The 20250-nt window shown below is 41.9% G+C and overlaps 1 protein-coding gene across 1 annotated transcript in view; it reads right to left on the bottom strand.

The window, feature by feature from the left end:
• Nucleotides 1-20250, bottom strand: part of ARHGAP20 (Rho GTPase activating protein 20) — a 160052-nt gene that overhangs the window by 60375 nt on the left and 79427 nt on the right. Inside the window, exon 4 of the mRNA XM_077298330.1 lies at nt 16826-16975. Coding sequence (XP_077154445.1) covers nt 16826-16975 — 150 coding nt within the window. The remainder of the gene's footprint in view (nt 1-16825; nt 16976-20250) is intronic.

The raw sequence follows: 20250 nt of genomic DNA, 5'->3' as shown, positions 1-20250 counted from the left end.
CACTCCTCACATACTGGTAAAACTGGGGGTCAGGCAGGAAGTTAGGGAAAAAGCTGATTGGGTTGGAACCAGGCAACACCTTGTGGCAGAGGGTGTTGTGGGGGAAGATTCGGTAGGGCCCCTGTCGGGGGTGGGATCCTGACAGAGGCCTGGCAATTGAAGAGAACGTAACGGGACCGTGCCTGCTCAGTATAGCGGCGGTACCCCAAGGAAGGATTCGAAGCGAGATAGATTGTGCTGAGTGAGGAATGAGATCAAAGCAACAAGGAGAATACCAGTAGGAGTCGTGCTGTGAGACCGAGGCAACATTCTACTGAGGCGCACAACCGGCGGCCGGAACGCCGAGGAAGTATTTATTAATCTAGCTTCAAGCAATACTTCAAACCAATGGCAGGACAGTCAGTCATAGGCGGGCTGTCTCACCTAAATCACCTACAAAGACATAGGCGGCAACTTGTGGAGAGGGGCGTCTCTAGGGTCCCGGAAGAGCTCCGAGCCTACCCGTCATACGGGTGCCGTCCTAACCGTAACATCAGGGAGGGACGGAAGATTAGCAGAACATCATCTAATTGAGTTGTGAGGGAACTTAAGAAACAGACACAACAGTTGTGGGGACTTTCCGTAAGCACAGCAGGGAAGGACCGCAACACATAGCGCAAGCAGGAAGGCACAGATTTCCACCTGCAAAGAGAACTCTGGAGGTGCCATCGGACCGGCCGGACTTGCGCAGCCTGGTTAACCGTATTCTGGATTGAGGACCCAGAGATCTTCAGTAAAGAGGTAAAGAGACTGCAACCTGGTGTCCTCGTTATTTACTGCACCGCACCACCACCACCATCTTTATCTATCACTCATAGTACGTCGCCTCCCCACCAGCAGGGTCACGGACCGGGCCTAGCCACCGTGACAACTCCAGAGCAGAGACTCAGAGGCCCGGTACCGGGTACGCCTCGGCCCTGCGGCGGTGGGGGCGATACATATACATATATCTATACACACACACACACACGTGTGTATCTATTCATATGCATATATAATGTATATATATATACACTGTATATATGTGTGTATATATATATACTTATATATATATACGTACCCACACAGCACATATCCACATGTCCCCATTCGTAGGGTCTTACTTTACACCCCAAATAGGAGCCGCAGGCCACACATTTTAACACTACGCTAGAACTGGAAGGAGATCTGCGCTCTGTACTGTGTTATTTAAGGAAACAATCTTCTCCTGCCAGTTTTCCGGCTACAAGAATGGACTCTTGATAAACATTTGGCTTTTTTCACATATGTTCCTTAGCAGGTGTCCTTGGCAGCCAATCTTTTCCTGAAATTGCTCTCGGAGTATTAGTACAGCCATGTCACTGTGATTGTTCTTTATCTACAGAAGCCATCAGACACTACCATGTAATACCTTTATAATTGATGGCAAGCTTTTTGTCTCATGCAAATTCTGCGGGTCATCTTGAGCCTTGACATTAGTGTGATTTCCTTCCCTCATGGAATAATTAGAAAATCTGACCACCATAAACAATAGTGCTGTTTGCAGAGCTATATCCTCCGCCAAATTTGACATAATCTATGGCATCTACTCCACATGCTGGTATACTTTTATGTGAGCTCTATATGACAGTATGTCACGTGAGGAGCGGGCACCGAGAGAAGGTAGCAAATAGGTCACCGTCCAAAGTTAGCCATCCTAGCATGTCACATCTGCACTCTGCATTTACCTCATTGTTATATAAACCATTGTTAAGTCACCTGAGGGGTTAATTGGGTTGTGTAAATTGTGAAAATGAGCAGGAGAGGAGATAGTTTGGCTTTTGCCAGGAAAATAGGATTTGTTTAATTCCTGAAGACTCCGCTCCTGGATCAATACTAGCGGGATCCAGCCGACGTGCTAGAAAGAAGTGATGCAATGCTGATGGAAACATCTCGTGAGTAGGTGCTACGTGTGGTGGAAGAGCCAGACTGCAAAGAACTAATATGGGTCTAAGTTTGGAAAAACTAGAACATCTTTATTATCTTTAGGACTTTTCCACAATACTCCGCACAAGACAAAAAAAAATGATGAGAGATGAGCAAATCAATTTGATGCAATCAAGTTTGTGTCAAATTTTATGAAATTCACTGGACTCAGCTAATTTGAACAATTTGTTATTCGATTTGGGTGAATTACTAAAAATGCCCGCCGCTAACTTAATACAATGCAGAGGATTGTATCATCCAGAGAGGACTCACATAACCTCTGGCGCGATCAGGCGGGCTTGTAAATAATGTCTTGCAGGTATCACATAGTATATCACAGCCTATCATAGGCTGTATAAAAGCAGAGGCAGGGAATGCAGTGCAGCAAAAATTGGGGGGTAATTCTGTTTAGTGATTCCTTCAGAATAGGTCATCAGTATCCGATCAGTGGGATCCAACCCTTGCACCAATCAGCTGTTACTAGCTCCATCAGCCACTAGAGCTAAAGAGCTCCATTCACAGGATATGTAACATTCTTGGGTACTGCAGCTCTGCTACCATTTACTTCAATAAAGCTGAACTGCAGTACATGACAGTTATAGATGAGCGGATCATGCAAAATTTGAATTCACCTGAGCGGATTTTCCTGGGAAATTCAATTATCACAGAAATTATTCTCCACGGATTTAACGTCCCTTATTATAGAGCAACCCCAGAGCATAATAAGCGTAATATATAAAAAATCCTTATACTCACCTCATCGCTCACCTGTTCTGCCCCTCCACTTTTCACAATCACCCATCTTGTCCTCATCACATGTTCAGATTGTCGCCACTCATGCTGAAATCCCTGGGCCTCTCATGTGGGACTGAGACTTCTGGCTTTGATGAGGCCCTGGAGGCTTCTCCGCAGACTATGACTTTGTGATCTTGGACAGAATCCTAACGGCTTTCATCAAACCTGGAAGTCCCAGCCCAGAGAGGCCCGAGGATTTCAGCACGAGTGGCAACAATCTGAAGATCTGGCGAGGATTAGATGGGTGATGGTGAGGAGCGGACAGGCCAGAAAGTAGAGTGGTCAGGTGAGTGTAAGGATTTTATTAATTTTTTTAACCTTCTGATGGCCCTTTAAAGTTCAGAAAAATATCATCCAGCTGTAATCATTTTGCTGAATTTGCACAGGAGCAAATTTGAAAAAATTCCCTTTTTGATGAATTTGGGCAGGAGTTTTGGGGATAGCCTAACGGTAGCCCTATAGGGATTGACATTGGGATTGTCATCTCTTCCTTTTCCGGATTATCGCCCGACCAGGAAATATCCGGTGCTCTGATGCCTATGGATCTGGTGAGATTGTTCCATTTTTTCTTTTCTCAATTATGAACAGCCTTACATTTTTTTGCTATGGTTGAAGGTAGTCAATCATTTGTCCTTATATGCGGCTATGTGTGTACATTAATTGATGCTGCTTTACCTGTGTAGTCTGTTTACAGCATCCTAATAATATTACACCATAGTTTCTTTGATTCCGCAAACAGTGACGCAGCCGGAATCTTTTAATCCTATAAGAGGTTTTTTGGGTCTCGGTAACCATTTACCGTATATATGGCTGAGACGTTGCCTCTATGTGTGTTTTCACTTGTGTGATTAATATTTTTATGTTTCTTTGATTTATTAAAAGTTACGTTTTATTATATCCACTTTATGCTTTGTAATGACCAATTGTTAGTGGTATTGTCTGTGTGATCTTCATCTCAAACACAGAGATTGCTTTGCCCCCCCCCCCCCTTTTGATGAATGCAGATTTTTGTAAAATTCCAGTATAATTCCATTCTACTTGGATTTATTTTCTCCTCTCTGCAGACAGCCCATGGACAGGAGTGATGCTGTTTTTGGAAGAAAGCAGCCAAGTTGTTCTAGTCATGTGCAATCCTCTTAGAGGCTGGCATAGATTAGATACAGTGAAGGAAATAAGTATTTGATCCCTTGATGATTTTATAAGTTTGCCCACTGACAAAGACATGAACAATCTAGAAATCTTAAAGGTAGGTTAATTTTGCATTGATAGATAGAATATCAAAAATAAAATTCAGAAAATCACACAGTATAAATTATATACATTTATTTGCATTTTGCAGTGAGAAATAAGTATTTGATCTCTCTGGCAAGCAAGACTTAATACTTGGTGGCAAAACCCTTGTTGGCAAGCACAGCAGTCAGACGTTTTTTGTAGCTGATGATGAGGTTTGCACATGTCAGGAGGAATTTTGGTCCACTCCCCTTTGCAGATCATCTCTAAATCATTACGATTTTGAGGCTGTCGCTTAGCAACTTGGAGCTTCAACTCTTTCCATATGTTTTGTGTGGGACTAAGGTCTGGAGACTGGCTAGGCCACTCCATGACCTTAATGTGCTTCTTTTTTAGTCACTCCTTTGTTGCCTTTGCTGTATGTTTTGGGTAATTGTCTTGCTGGAAGACCCAGCCACGACCCATTTTTAATGTCCTGGTAGAGGGAAGGATGTTGTCACTCAGGATTTTACGGTACATGGCTCCATTTATTCTCCCATTGACGAGGTGAAGTAGCCTTGTACCCTTAGCAAAAGAAACACTCCCAAAACACAATGTTTCCACTTCCATGCTTGACAGTGGGGACGGTGTTCTTTGGGTCATAGGCAGCATTTCTCTTCCTCTAAACACGGCGAGTTGAGTTAATGCCAAAGACCTCAATAATTTTTGTCCACAGCACCTTCTCCCAATCACTCACAGAATCATCCAGGTGTTCACTGGCCAACTTCAGACAGGCCTACACATGTGCCTTCTTGAGCAGGGGGACCTTGCGGGCACTGCAGGATTTTAAACCTTTACGGCGTAATGTGTTACCAATGGTTTTCTTGGTGACTGTGGTCCCAGCTGCTTTGAGATCATTAGCAAGTTCCCCCTGTGTAGTTTTTAGGCTGATCTCTCATTATCCTCATGATCAAGGATACCCCACGAGGTGAGATTTTGCATGGTGCCCCAGATCGATGTTGATTGACAGTCATTTTGTATTTCTTCCATTTTTTTTACTATTTCACCAACAGTTGTCTCTTTATCACCCAATGTCTTACTTATGGTTTTGTAGCCCATTCCAGCTTTGTGCAGGTCTATGATTTTGTCCCTGACATCCTTAGAAAGCTCTTTGGTCTTGCCCGTGTTGTAGAGGTTAAAGTCTGACTGATTAATTGAGTCTGTGGACAGGAGTCTTTTATAAAGGTAACTATGTAAGACAGCTGTCTATAATGCAGCTAATGAGTTGATTAGGAGCATCTAACTGGCCTGTAGGAGCCAGAACTCTTAATGGTCGGTAGGGGATCAAATACTTATTTCTCCTTGCAAAATGCGATTTTATATAATTTATTCAATGTGATTTTCTGGATTTTATTTTTGATATTCTATCTCTCAATGTTAAAATTAACCTATCCTGAAAATTATAGATTGTTCATGACTTTGTCAGTGGGCAAACTTACAAAATCAGCAAGGGATCAAATAATTATTTCCTTCACTGTATATACTGATACACTAGTGATTAAACTATTAGAATAAATGTAATCCTGACCATACGTATGTTGTCTTATGAGAGATCACGTATATTATTTTTCTTTTAAATATTTTTAAAGATTTTACATTTTTTTTAGAATTTTGTGGCACAATATTCAGTCATATAATAATATCCAGTAATAGTTAATAATAATGAAATGGTGTGTTCTATTCAAATAGTGATTTTTTTATTTCCACCCTCCAAATCCAGTGCTTACTGAGATTCCTGGATACCTCATCCTCATTATTGACCACGTTTTGTGCTTTAATCACACGCAGCACTTTGGATGAACTCTCACCCAGCCATAAAGCTGAAATTGACAAACCATATGTGCTATTTTTTCACTTTTACTAGAGGGTGTTTTAGGACAACCCTTTCAAAGAGTTTTTACACGTACTGTATGTTTGCCTAATATATTAGTTAATGATGTCATAGATATGAAAATATGCAAAAATATTTAGAAAAAAGTGACAAACTTGTGGCAGCACAAATGGCTTTTAAAATGGACCTGTCACTCGCCATAATTCCTTTCTTTTTTTCTTCCTGAGATGTTGATGTTCTCCTGAATCCAGAACTATTTTTGTTTTGTTCTTGTGCCTCTACATTCCTGAAATATGTCCCCTTCTTCCTTATATATAAATCTAGTCATTTTTTAGTCAACTGGGCATGGAGAAAAGTTTAAGAACACCCCACTTGGCTAACAAATTAACTGTTAGATTAACACATAGTGAAGAGCAGGCCATAGCTAAGGCATGGAGAGACACAGGAACAAAAGAAAAACAGCACCAGATTCGGGAGATCAGCAGCATTTACACCAGGTAAGAAAAATGACATATCTATGTTGAGTGCTATATCTTCTTTAAAGCATTTGTTCATCTTCTACTATTCAATGTATTAGGTAATTGCTTAAACAATGCACCATGTTGGCAATTGCTCCTTCTAGTTGTGGAGGAAATACCACAAAGCTCTGCCTTTATGGCTGCTGTAGAAAAAATCCACATAGTACCCAGATGTGTAATTAATGAAGTCAATCAATACTGTTCCCTACAGGTCATGTCTTTACCTGTTTGTGAAAGGATTAGACAAAAAGGGCTCCAATTTCCCAGACACAGCGCCACTCTTGCCCATAGACTGTGTATGATATTACAGTCCATCCCCATTACGATTTACAAGCGAACTGCAAAATCTTTTGCCCATATATCTATACCATAAAATACCATTAATCCATCACCTGTTGAGCTAGAAATCCTGATAATCCAACAGATGACATAAATAATTCCATATTGGATTATTACTATAATTCTCTTATAGCACTAGTGTCTTCAGTGGGTCCTCCCGGTGGTCATCAATGGATCCTCCCGGTGGTCATCAATGGATCCTTCCGTTACATATGTGCATGAGCCAGAATACAAAGTGACAGCTGCCCTCCAATAGTGCAGACATCAGCACACCGGTACTGGTGCCAAAAAGTATTAGTGTGTAAACCATGGCCTGGGACCAATATATGTACATTACCCAGGATCCCCGATGAAACTCAGAGGACTCACTGCTGACCACCAGGGATCTGCACGTTCCAAATTAACCTATTTTGACCCCAGTACGAACCCGTCAAGGTGAATTCTGGGATAGATAAATACACATGCGTATGAGATAAATGGTCTACATATTCACAAATAATCCTACAAACCAAACCATATAAGTTTTACGGAAACTCCATCCAAAAGTAGACGGTGCTGGTTTTAAGGGTGGTTAGGCAGGGGTGGCGGTCCTAGGCTGTCCGGTTGTGTTGCTTAAGTGTCCCAGTTTGGGGCACTAAAATATTTGTAAGTATTCAGTGATCCAGGGGATAACTGGAATTTTACTGGATTCATGATATTGAGCCTCAACTTGAAATATCTCATATATTGGTTGAACTTCCAACCAGGCAGGTAGAACGCCCTCTCCTTAACATCTGTGCAGGCGATGGAAACAGCTTCTTATGGGTGCCAGCTACAGTTCCCATATTGTTACCTCTTTTTTAGCCACTTGGGCCATTTCTTCATCACATCTCCAGAGAACTAGAGAAGAGCTGTTGGCATTCATTGATCGTGAATTTCAGGCGTGGATGGGATTGCTCTTTAAACCAGTAACAAAATGGAAATAGACCAGGATGTTGAGATTTCTTGAAGGGTATGTACATGAAATCTTTCAGAGATCTTGTGCAGATATCCAATACACATTGTTGTATTGATAGCTATAATAATTCATATGAGCAAAACTGTAGTAACAAATGCAAGTAATGTAAGCTTATAACATTAAGAATGACAAACCAAAAATTGCAGCAAGGGTTAACCTTGGCCGTCCACATGACTGAAGTCCTCATTACCACTCACACAACTCCAAGATGGAGTGTCAGCCAAAATATTGTTTGTCAGGAGAGTATTCAGATAGTCTCTTCCAATTATACAAATGGATTTTTCAAATACCGAATCGTTAACATTTAATTAAACAGTCGTATATCCTGCGGAGAGAAAGTGGTCCCAGTGTTTTATGTGCTGCAATTGGTTTTGTATATCATTCCCAGCACCTCTGAGCTTAGCCTTCTAATTTATAAGGACATTTGTACTATACAAAGAGTGATATGATCAGGTTTTGGCAATTGCAGCCCATTGTAGATCCCCAAAAATTTTAGAAATGGCTTAAATGGTAAATACCAGTGATCAAGGGTTATTATTCCCATCGTAGTAAGTTATTCCTTCATCAAGTCTGGTTCTCCGTGGCAGTGGGACTAGGGAAGAGCCTGACTTGACATTGGACCAGGGCAGGCTTCACTTCTGTGATCAGTATTCTCAGCCTTGTGCTTAACAGATCTCATGCTGTCATGACACTTGAGGCCTAGTCACTAAAGTTGAGCGAACATTCGTAAATTGAATTTGCTAGCCTCACTGAATTTGTTCGTAAAGATTCAAGTTGCAGCGATTCACAAGTACTCCAATTGCCCGGGAAAATACATGTGTAACACTGTGAGGTCTTCTAGGACTGTATTCAACTCATTTCAACCTCTAACGCCAACACAACCTTAGAAATGTGATCTTGTTATATACAGCGGGTGAAATAAGTTTGAAAACGCTACGAATTTTAAAGTAAATATATTTATAAAGGTGACATTGATATGAAATTATCACCAGATGTCGGTAATAACCCATCCAATCCACACAGGCAAATACATCCAACCATAGGTGTCCATAAATTGATTTATATGTAATAATGAGAAATGACAAAGGGAAAAAGTATTGAACACATGAAGCAAGAGATATGCAAAAAGCCATGGGGAGTCAAGACACCAGCTGAAATCTATCAGTAATTAGAAAGCAATCCTGACACAGTGAAAAATATTATCATCAAGTTCAGCTGATGGCCTATAAAAAAGTGTCTCATTACCAAGGTGCCACATGAGTAACTTCCAATGATGGGTAAAATCAGTGAGAAGTCTCAAGACCTTTGCAACCTTATTGATACAAAACATACTGATGGCATTGACAGAGGAATATCTAAACTACTGAAGGTTACACTAAGCACTCTTGGAGCCATAATCCAGAAATAGAAAGAACATCATTTCACCATAAACTGGCCATGACTAGCTGCTCCCTGAAAGGTTTCAGACAGGGAAATGAAGAGAATTATCAGAAGAGTTGTCCAACAGACAAGGACTACCTGTGGAGAGACATACAGCAAACTTCATGTAATTGAAGGAAGGATGAATGGACAAATGTACAGAGACATTCTTGATAAAATTCTGCTGTCATCTACCAGGATGATGAAGATAAAATGAGGGTGGACACTTCAGCAAGATAATGATTCCAAACACACAGCCAAGGAAACTCTCAATGGGTTTCAGAGAAAGAAAATAAAGCTGCTAGAATGGCCGAGCCAATCACCGGACCTGAATTCCACAGAAAATGTATGGAAGGAACTAAAGTTCAGAGTTCATAGAAGGAGAGCATGGAATCTTCAGGATTTGAAGAGTGTTTGTGTGGACGAATGGACCAAAATCACACCTGAGCAATGCCTGTGACCAGTTTCTCCATACAGGAGGCATCTTCAAGCTATCATCACCAACAAAGGCTTTTGTACATAGTTTTAAATAATTTTCAGTAAGCGTGTTCAATACTTTTTTCCTGTGTCATTTCTCATTATAACACATAACTTAATTTATGGACATCTATAGTTTGGTTTCTTTGCCTGCGTGGATAGGATGGGTTGTTAAGAATTTTATGTCAATTGCACCTTTAGAAATATATTTACTTACAAAAGTGTTGACTTGTTTAATACTTATTTCACCTGCTGTGTGGCAATGGGTAAATGGTTGGTATCTGTTCTTCACTGTCAGACACTAACTGTAATGTTGTTTTTTCAGTGTTTTCACAGCTTTCTCTCCCTATATCTGTTGCTGAGCTGTGATGTCCTCTCTCTATACAGATTAACTTCAAAAAGGCTGCTGGATGCCCTCCCTCTGCTTTTACAGGCTATGATAATTCCTTCTTATTGGCTGTGCTATACCATGTGAGGGCTGGACTGCAAAAAACGTATCAACCAAATACCCTATTTTTTTACATCTTTTTACTAGCACTTGCGGATTACTGTGATTTTTTTAAACTGAGTGTTTTTGGTTTTACTATGCTTTTTTGTGTCTTCAAGTTTCTTGGTGGTATGTGAACATGTTCCTACAGACTTGTTCACTGTGCAAGTAACCCATGTGTTCCTGTTTCCATAATTGTTCTCTTGTGTCTACAAGACTGCGGAGTTACCCACCACTCCTTGTGGGCTATCTGCACAAAAGCTGTTCCACTCAGCGTGTCCTGTTATGATCCGGTGACTTTGGAGCCACATGAACTTTCTCTGGAGTAGGTGGAAACTGTACTGACCGCAAAACCTAAACTAACACCGCAACTAGAAGTAGCCGTGGGGTGTGCCTAACAAACCCTTGACACCTCGACACAGCCAGAGGACTAAATACCCCTATAGATGGAAATAGGAATACTACCTTGCCTCAGAGCAGAACCCCAAAGGATAGGCAGCCCCCCACGAATATTGACTGTGAGTAGGAGAGGAAAGACACACGCAGGCAGAAAACAGGATTCAGCAAAAGAGGCCACTCTAGCTAAATAGGGAAAGATAGGACAGAATACTAAGCGGTCAGTATTAAAACCCTTCCAAAAATATCCACAGCAGATAATACAAAAAGTTCCACAATCTAACTAAAGACATGGAATGTATATCTGCCACTCCAGAGAATCCAACAAGACTGAGAAAATACTGACAATCTAAGCTGGACAAAAAACACTAAATAGCACAGAATTATTAAGCACACAGCATGTGTGCCACAGAAACAAAACCAGACACTTATCTTTGCTGATTTGGCAGAAGGCAGATGGAACCAAACCAGGACCAAAACCTCCCAACAACCATGGACAACTGGCAAGGACTAATGAATCCTGCATGCCTAAATACTCCAGTCAGAACTGCAATCAGCAGATACACCTGACCATGACTGCAACTCAGGGACAACTGCATTACCACCTACAACCACCGGAGGGAGCCCAAAAGCAGAATTCACAACAGTACCCCCCCCTTGAGGAGGGGTCACCGAACCCTCACCAGAGCCCCCAGGCCGATCAGGACGAGCCAGATGAAAAGCATGAACCAAATCAGCAGCATGGACATCAGAGGCAAAAACCCAAGAATTATCCTCCTGGCCATAACCCTTCCATTTGACAAGATACAGAAGCCTCCGCCTCGAAAAACGAGAATCCAAAATCTTCTCAACCACATACTCCAACTCCCCATCAACCAACACAGGGGCCGGAGGATCAACAGAGGGAACAACGGGTACCACATATTTCCGCAATAAAGATCTATGGAAGACATTATGGATAGCAAAAGAGGCCGGAAGCGCCAATCGAAAAGACACCTGATTAATAATCCCAGAAATCCTATAAGGACCAATAAACCGAGGCTTAAACTTAGGAGAAGAAACCTTCATAGGAACATGACGGGAAGACAACCAGACCAGATCCCCAACCTGAAGCAGGGAACCAACACACCGACGACGGTTAGCAAAACATTGAGCCTCCTCCTGAGACAACACCAAATTGTCCACCACATGAGCCCAAATCTGCTGCAACCTGTCGACCACCGAATCCACACCAGGACAGTCAGAAGGCTCAACCTGCCCAGAAGAAAAATGAGGATGAAAACCAAAATTACAAAAAAAAGGCAAAACCAAAGTAGCCGAACTAGCCCGATTATTAAGGGCAAACTCGGCCAATGGCAAAAAGGCCACCCAATCATCCTGATCAGCAGACACAAAGCATCTCAAATAAGTCTCCAAGGTCTGATTAGTTCGCTCGGTTTGGCCATTTGTCTGAGGATGAAATGCAGAGGAAAAAGATAAATCAATGCCCAGCCTAGCACAAAAGGCCCGCCAAAACCTAGAAACAAACTGGGAACCTCTGTCAGACACAATATTCTCCGGAATACCATGCAAACGAACCACATGCTGAAAAAACAACGAAACTAAATCTGAAGAGGAAGGCAATTTAGGCAAAGGCACCAAATGAACCATCTTAGAAAACCGGTCACAAACAACCCAGATAACCGACATCCTCTGGGAAACTGGAAGATCAGAAATAAAATCCATAGAAATATGCGTCCAGGGCCTCTCAGGGACCGGCAATGGCAAAAGCAACCCACTAGCACGGGAACAACAAGGCTTGGCCCGCGCACAAGTCCCACAGGACTGCACAAAAGAACGCACATCACGTGATAAAGAAGGCCACCAAAAGGACCTACCAACCAAGTCTCTGGTACCAAAAATACCAGGATGACCAGCCAACACAGAACAGTGAACCTCAGAAATCACTCTACTAGCCCATCTGTCAGGAACAAACAGTTTCCCCACTGGACAACGATCAGGTCTGTCAGCCTGAAATTCCTGAAGAATCCGTCGTAAATCAGGGGAAATAGCAGAAAGAACCACCCCTTCTTTCAGAATGCCAACCGGTTCAAGGACCTCAGGAGAATCAGGCAAAAAACTCCTAGAAAGGGCATCAGCCTTAATATTCTTGGAACACGGAAGATACGAGACCACAAAATCAAAACGGGAAAAAAACAAGGACCATCGAGCCTGTCTAGGATTCAGCCGCTTGGCAGACTCGAGGTAAATCAAATTCTTATGATCGGTCAAGACCACAATACGGTGCTTAGCTCCCTCAAGCCAATGTCGCCACTCCTCAAATGCCCACTTCATAGCCAACAACTCCCGATTGCCGACATCATAATTGCGTTCAGCAGGCGAAAATTTACGGGAAAAGAATGCACACGGTTTCATCAAGGAACCAACATGATCCCTCTGGGACAAAACGGCCCTTGCGCCAATCTCAGAAGCGTCAATCTCAACCTGAAAGGGAAGAGAAACATCCGGTTGGCGCAACACCGGAGCAGAAGTAAATCGACGTTTAAGCTCCAGAAAGGCAGAAACAGCCACAGAGGACCAATTCGCCACATCAGCGCCTTTCTTCGTCAAATCGGTCAAGGGTTTAACCACACTGGAAAAGTTAGCAATGAAACGGCGATAAAAATTTGCAAAACCCAAAAATTTCTGAAGGCTCTTTACGGACATGGGTTGAATCCAATCATGAATGGCCTGAACCTTAACCGGATCCATTTCAATAGATGAAGGAGAAAAAATAAAACCCAAAAAAGAAACTTTCTGCACCCCAAAGAGACACTTAGACCCCTTCACAAACAGAGCATTGTCACGAAGGATCTGAAATACCATCCTGACCTGTTCCACATGAGACTCCCAATCATCAGAAAAAATCAAAATATCGTCCAAATATACAATCAAGAATTTATCAATATAAGCCCGGAAGATATCATGCATGAAACATTGAAAAACAGATGGAGCCTTAGTGAGCCCGAACGGCATCACAAAGTATTCAAAATGGCCTTCGGGCGTATTGAACGCAGTTTTCCATTCATCACCCTGCTTAATACGAACAAGATTATACGCCCCCCGAAGGTCAATCTTCGTAAACCAACTAGCCCCCTTAATCCTAGCAAACAAATCGGAAAGCAAAGGTAAAGGGTATTGAAACTTGACCGTGATCTTATTCAAGAGGCGATAATCAATACAGGGTCTCAAGGAGCCATCCTTCTTAGCAACAAAAAAAAAATCCCGCTCCCATCGGTGAAGAAGATGGCCGAATATGCCCTTTCTCCAAAGACTCCTTAACATAACTCCGCATAGCGGTATGTTCAGGCACAGACAGGTTGAAGAGTCGGCCCTTAGGAAACTTACAGCCTGGAATCAAATCAATAGCACAATCACAGTGCGGTGGAAGAGAACTGGACTTGGGCTCATCGAATACATCCTGAAAATCAGACAAAAACTCTGGAATTTCGGAAGAGGAAGAAGAGGAGATGGACATTAAAGGAACATCATTATGAACCCCCTGACAACCCCAACTAGTCACAGACATAGACTTCCAATCCAACACAGGATTATGTACCTGTAACCACGGAAAACCCAACACGATAGCGTCATGTAAATTATGCAATACCAGAAATCGACAATCTTCCTGATGGGCTGGCGCCATGCGCATGGTCACCTGTGTCCAAAACTGGGGCTTATTTTTAGCCAAAGGTGTAGCATCAATGCCCCTTAAAGGAATAAGGTTCTGCAAAGGCTGCAAGGGGAAACCACAACACCTGGCAAACTCAATGTCCATTAAGTTCAAAGCGGCGCCTGAATCCACAAACGCCAAGACAGAAAATGATGACAATGAGCAGATCAAGGACACCGATAACAGAAATTTAGGTTGTACAGTACTGATTGTAAATGAACTAGCGATCCTCTTTGTCCATTTAGGGCAGATGGAAATGACATGAGAAGCGTCGCCACAATAATAACACAACCTATTCTGACGTCTGAGTCCTTGTCGCTCTGTCCTAGACAGAATCCTATCACACTGCATTGGCTCAGGACTCTGCTCTGAGGACAACGCCACAGCGCGCACAATTCTGCGCTCCCGCAAGCGCCGATCAATCTGAATGGCCAAAGACATAGAATCACTCAGACCGACAGGCGTGGGAAACCCCACCATAACATCTTTAACTGATTCAGAAAGACCCTTTCTGAAAATTGCAGCCAAAGCATCATCATTCCATTTAGTCAACACAGACCATTTTCTAAATTTCTGACAATACAATTCTGCCGCCTCTTGACCCTGAGATAGGGCCAGCAAGGTCTTCTCCGCTTGATCCACAGAATTAGGTTCATCATATAATAGTCCTAAAGCCTGAAAAAAGGAATCTACATTAAGCAAAGCCGGGTTCCCAGATTCCAGGGAAAATGCCCAATCCTGTGGATCACCACGCAGCAGGGAAATGACGATTTTAACCTGCTGAATAGAATCCCCAGAGGATCGAGGTCTCAAAGCAAAAAACAGTTTACAGTTGTTTTTAAAACTCAAAAATTTGGACCTGTCACCAAAAAACAAATCAGGAGTAGGAATCTTCGGCTCTAAAACAGGAGTCTGAACAATATAATCAGAAATTCCCTGTACCCTAGCAGCAAGCTGGTCTACACGAGAAGCTAATTCCTGAACATCCATGCTAACACAAGACTCCTTAGCCACCCAGAGAAAAAGAGGGAAGAAAAGGCAAAGCAAACTACAGAGAAAAAAAAAATGACTCAACACCTTTCTTCCTTTCTTCTGAGATGAATTTAACTCATAGTGGGCCAGTTGTACTGTTATGATCCGGTGACTTTGGAGCCGCATGAACTTTCTCTGGAGTAGGTGGAAACTGTACTGACCGCAAAACCTAAACTAACTCCGCAACTAGAAGTAGCCGTGGGGTGTGCCTAACAAACCCTAGACACCTCGACACAGCCGGAGGACTAAATACCCCTATAGATGGAAATAGGAATACTACCTTGCCTCAGAGCAGAACCCCAAAGGATAGGCAGCCCCCCACGAATATTGACTGTGAGTAGGAGAGGAAAGACACACGCAGGCAGAAAACAGGATTCAGCAAAAGAGGCCATTCTAGCTAACACAGAATTATTAAGCACACAGCATGTGTGCCACAGAAACAAAACCAGACACTTATCTTTGCTGATTTGGCAGAAGGCAGATGGAACCAAACCAGGACCAAAACCTCCCAACAACCATGGACAACTGGCAAGGACTAATGAATCCTGCACGCCTAAATACCCCAGTCAGAACTGCAATCAGCAGATACACCTGACCAGGACTGCAACTCAGGGACAACTGCATTACCACCTACAACCACCGGAGGGAGCCCAAAAGCAGAATTCACAACAGTGTCCACATGGACATTTCCTCTCTGAACCCTGTTCACACAGGTAATATACAGATGATCAGGTTTTTAAATACATCAGATAAGGATTACATACATCAGTTAGGACTGCTCTATATGGGTATACCTTGACATTTGGTGGAGCAGCTTAGTATCCATTTTTTGCAAAAAACGGACACAGCCATTACACAGTGCACAGCAGGAGAATATTTATAAGATTATCTCAGCACAGGAACATTTTATTTAACACATCCAATTGTGGAACTTATTATTATTGATTCAAATTTATCGTTAGGGAGTTAGTCTTCATTTCTGTAAGAAAAAAAATTGCTTGTAAGTGGCTTCCAAACCTCTGCTTTTTCCCAGACTATTTGCCTGCCTTGAGCCACATACTCATTGGGAGTACAGATGATGAAAGGACACGGGAGCCACTTGCAAGCAATTTTTAAAGGAACAAGCACAAGTTTTGTAATAGATGATTTGAAACGTTTCATAACTTTCCATGCTGGAGAAAATTATTATTCATTTTTTTTAATTACTATTTAAAAGGAAACCTATGATCTATGTAGACCAAACCACGAGCAGCATGAATCGCAGACTGGCTGCAGGATTGCAGCAAGATACTGTATATTATTAAGTGAAATGGTCCCACATACTTTGAAGGTCCAACTGGCCCCACCCATGACCGGTTCTTCCCAGTGGTGATTGACCTATATACATATGAGGGAAAGACCTGTCCAATCACCTGCAGTAATGTTGCAGCGTTTCGGAGAATAATTCACCTGCAATCATGTAGGCTCTGATTCACACTGCCTTCCTTCATACATTCAAGCATGGGTACAATGATCGGTGCCATCAAACCACTAACTTGTTAAATCGGCAAACACGTCTGAATGTACCCACCTGAAAGTGGCGACACAGTTGGTGATTGGCCAGCCGATGACAAACGACCTCTCGGGATAAGTGCTGCCCTCACAGACTTCCTCCATGCAGGACGCCGTCCACATCTCACTCACCCGCACATGGTGCTTCAGTTTATAGTGAGACGGAGACCTGTAAAAATGATGAGAGAATACTATAAATACTGAACCTGCCCCAAAGCTTTCTCCAGCTCTGCCTTATGTAATTTTACATATTATATTGTATATTATGTACCACTGATTGCTCTTCTTCCTTAACTAATATCGGTCATGGAATCTTTACAATTTCCCATTTTCATAATACACCTTCATTATTTTTCTGACAAAATTAATTTCAAGTTGAAGAAAGAAACCATCAACAAGATGCTGCTGCCAGACGGAACGCTAATAGGTTTATTATGTATATTTTGACGTTCTACCTTAGCGCTCTGTTCCTACATATATCACAAAACGATCAAGAATTTGTTACACAGCGCAGAGATTAAAAAGCAAAGTAGCAATAAGATCCATCAGCAGCAGCTTCCCTGCTTGATGATGGTTTCTACGTAGCTACGTATTGCAATGAAATATGAGGACCTATAGTTAGGAAAGAGGCACAGGCAAATCAAGAAATAAAATATTTTACAAAGATCTCCTAGTTTTGACTAAAACTCACTATAAAATTACATACAAAAAGATCGAAATTGCAGCACCAAGAAGGAAAAGTTGTTGAGTTTGGAAATCATGGGATCGATAGACATAATAATGATATGCAAATGATGAAAAAATGGATACAACATGTTTATATATATATATATATATATATATATATATATATATATATATATATATAGTGGTAGATTTACTCACTCGGCTGATTAAAGAGGCAGCCACAGGAACACTTTACGTTTAAGTTTCCAACTGGTTTATTAAAACTGTGCTGCATAAACCAGTGCAAAATTAGGAAGACAAACAAGGCCCTTCTGGTATAACGGTAAAAAACATAATAGCATACAGTACAGTCTGTGTAGCTGTGGGGATCCACCCACTCAAGGGAACAAAAAAAAAGTTCAGTTCTCTTTAACATGAGCACAGCTCTGGAGTTCTCATCTCCAGACACACCGAACACTGAATGAGTCCGAATGCTCCACATTTACCTTCTGGAACACACCCTGGGATGGAGATATGTTGAACAGCCTCACACCCTTTCTTCATCTGTATATATACACAGTACAGACCAAAAGTTTGGGCACACCTTCTCATTTAAAGATTTTTCTGTATTTTTATGACTATGAAAATTGTACATTCACACTGAAGGCATCAAAACTATTAATTAACACATGTGGAATTATATACTTAACAAAAAAGCGTGAAACAACTGAAAATATGTCTTATATTCTAGGTTCTTCAAAGTAGCCACCTTTTGCTTTGATGACTGCTTTGCACACTCTTGGCATTCTCTTGATGAGCTTCAAGAGGTAGTCACCGGGAATGGTTTTCACTTCACAGGTGTGCCCTGTCAGGTTTTATAAGTGGGATTTCTTGCCTTATAAATGGGGTTGGGACCATCAGTTGTGTTGTGCAGAAGTGTGGTGGATACACAGCTGATAGTCCTACTGAATAGACTGTTAAAATTTGTATTATGGCAAGAAAAAAGCAGCTAAGTAAAGAAAAATGAGTGGCCATCACTACTTTAAGAAATGAAGGTCAGTCAGTCCAAAAAATTGGGAAAACTTTGAAAGTGTCCCCAAGAGCAGTGGCAAAAACCATCAAGTGCTACAAAGAAACTGGCTCACATGAGGACCGCCCCAGGAAATGAAGACCAAGAGTCACCTCTGCTTCTGAGGATAAGTTTATCCAAGCCACCAGCCTCAGAAATCGCAGGTTAACAGCAGCTCAGATTAGAGACCAGGTCAATGCCACACAGAGTTCTAGCAGCAGACACATCTCTACAACAACTGTTAAGAGGAGACTTTGTGCAGCACGCCTTCATGGTAAAATAGCTGCTAGGAAACCACTGCTAAGGACAGGCAACAAGCAGAAGAGACGTGTTTGGGCTAAAGAACACAAGGAATGGACATTTGACCAGTGGAAATCTGTGCTTTGGTCTGATGAGTCCAAATTTGAGATCTTTGGTTCCAACCACCGTGTCTATGTGCGATGCAGAAAAGGTGAACGGATGGACTCTACATGCCTGGTTCCCACCGTGAAGCATGTAGGAGGTGTGATGGTGTGGGGGTGCTTTGCTGGTGACACTGTTGGGGATTTATTCAAAATTGAAGGCATACTGAACCAGCATGGCTACCACAGCATCTTGCAGTGGCATGCTATTCCATCTGGTTTGCGTTTAGTTGGACCATCATTTATTTTTCAACAGGACAATGACCCCAAACACACCTCCAGGCTGTGTAAGGGCTATTTGACCAAGAAGGAGAGCGATGGGGTGCTACGCCAGATGACCTGGCCTCCACAGTCACCAGATCTGAACCCAATTGAGATGGTTTGGGGTGAGCTGGACCGCAGAGTGAAGGCAAAAGGGTCAACAAGTGCTAAGCATCTCTGGGAACTCCTTCAAGATTGTTGGAAGACCATTCCTGGTGACTACCTCTTGAAGCTGATCAAGAGAATGCCAAGAGTGTGAAAAGCAGTCATCAAAGCAAAGGGTGGCTACTTTGAAGAACCTAGAATATAAGACATATTTTCAGTTGTTTCACACTTTTTTGTAAAGTATATAATTCCACATTTCCACATGTGTTAATTCATAGTTTTGATTCCTTCAGTGTGAATGTACAATTTTCATTATCATGAAAATACAGAAAAATCTTTAAATGTGGTCTGTACTATATATATATATATATATATATATATATAGGGTGTGCCATTTACAGTGCCTTGCGAAAGTATTCGGCCCCCTGGAACTTTTCAACCTTTTCCCACATATCATGCTTCAAACATAAAGATACCAAATGTAAATTTTTGGTGAAGAATCAACAAGTGGAACACAATTGTGAAGTTGAACGACATTTATTGGTTATTTTAAATTTTTGTGGAAATTCAAAAACTGAAAAGTGGGGCGTGCCATATTATTCGGCCCCTTTCAGCGCAGCAAACTCACTCCAGAAGTTCATTGTGGATCTCTGAATGATCCAATGTTGTCCTAAATGCCTAATGAGATAAATATAATCCAACTGTGTGTAATCAAGTCTCCGTATAAATGCACCTGCTCTGTGATAGTCTCAGGGTTCTGTTTGAAGCACAGAGAGCATCATGAAGACCAAGGAACACAACAGGCAGGTCCGTGATGCTGTTGTGGAGAAGTTTAAAGCCGGATTTTGATACAAAATGATTTCCAAAACTTTAAACATCCCAAGGAGCACTGTGCAAGTGATCATATTGAAATGGAAGGAGTATCATTCCACTGCAAATCTA

The sequence above is a fragment of the Ranitomeya variabilis genome, chromosome 3, assembly GCF_051348905.1.
Source record: "Ranitomeya variabilis isolate aRanVar5 chromosome 3, aRanVar5.hap1, whole genome shotgun sequence".
Taxonomy (NCBI): domain Eukaryota; kingdom Metazoa; phylum Chordata; class Amphibia; order Anura; family Dendrobatidae; genus Ranitomeya; species Ranitomeya variabilis.
Note: the sequence above shows the minus strand (reverse complement) of the source record. Positions and strands in the feature narration are given on the sequence as shown.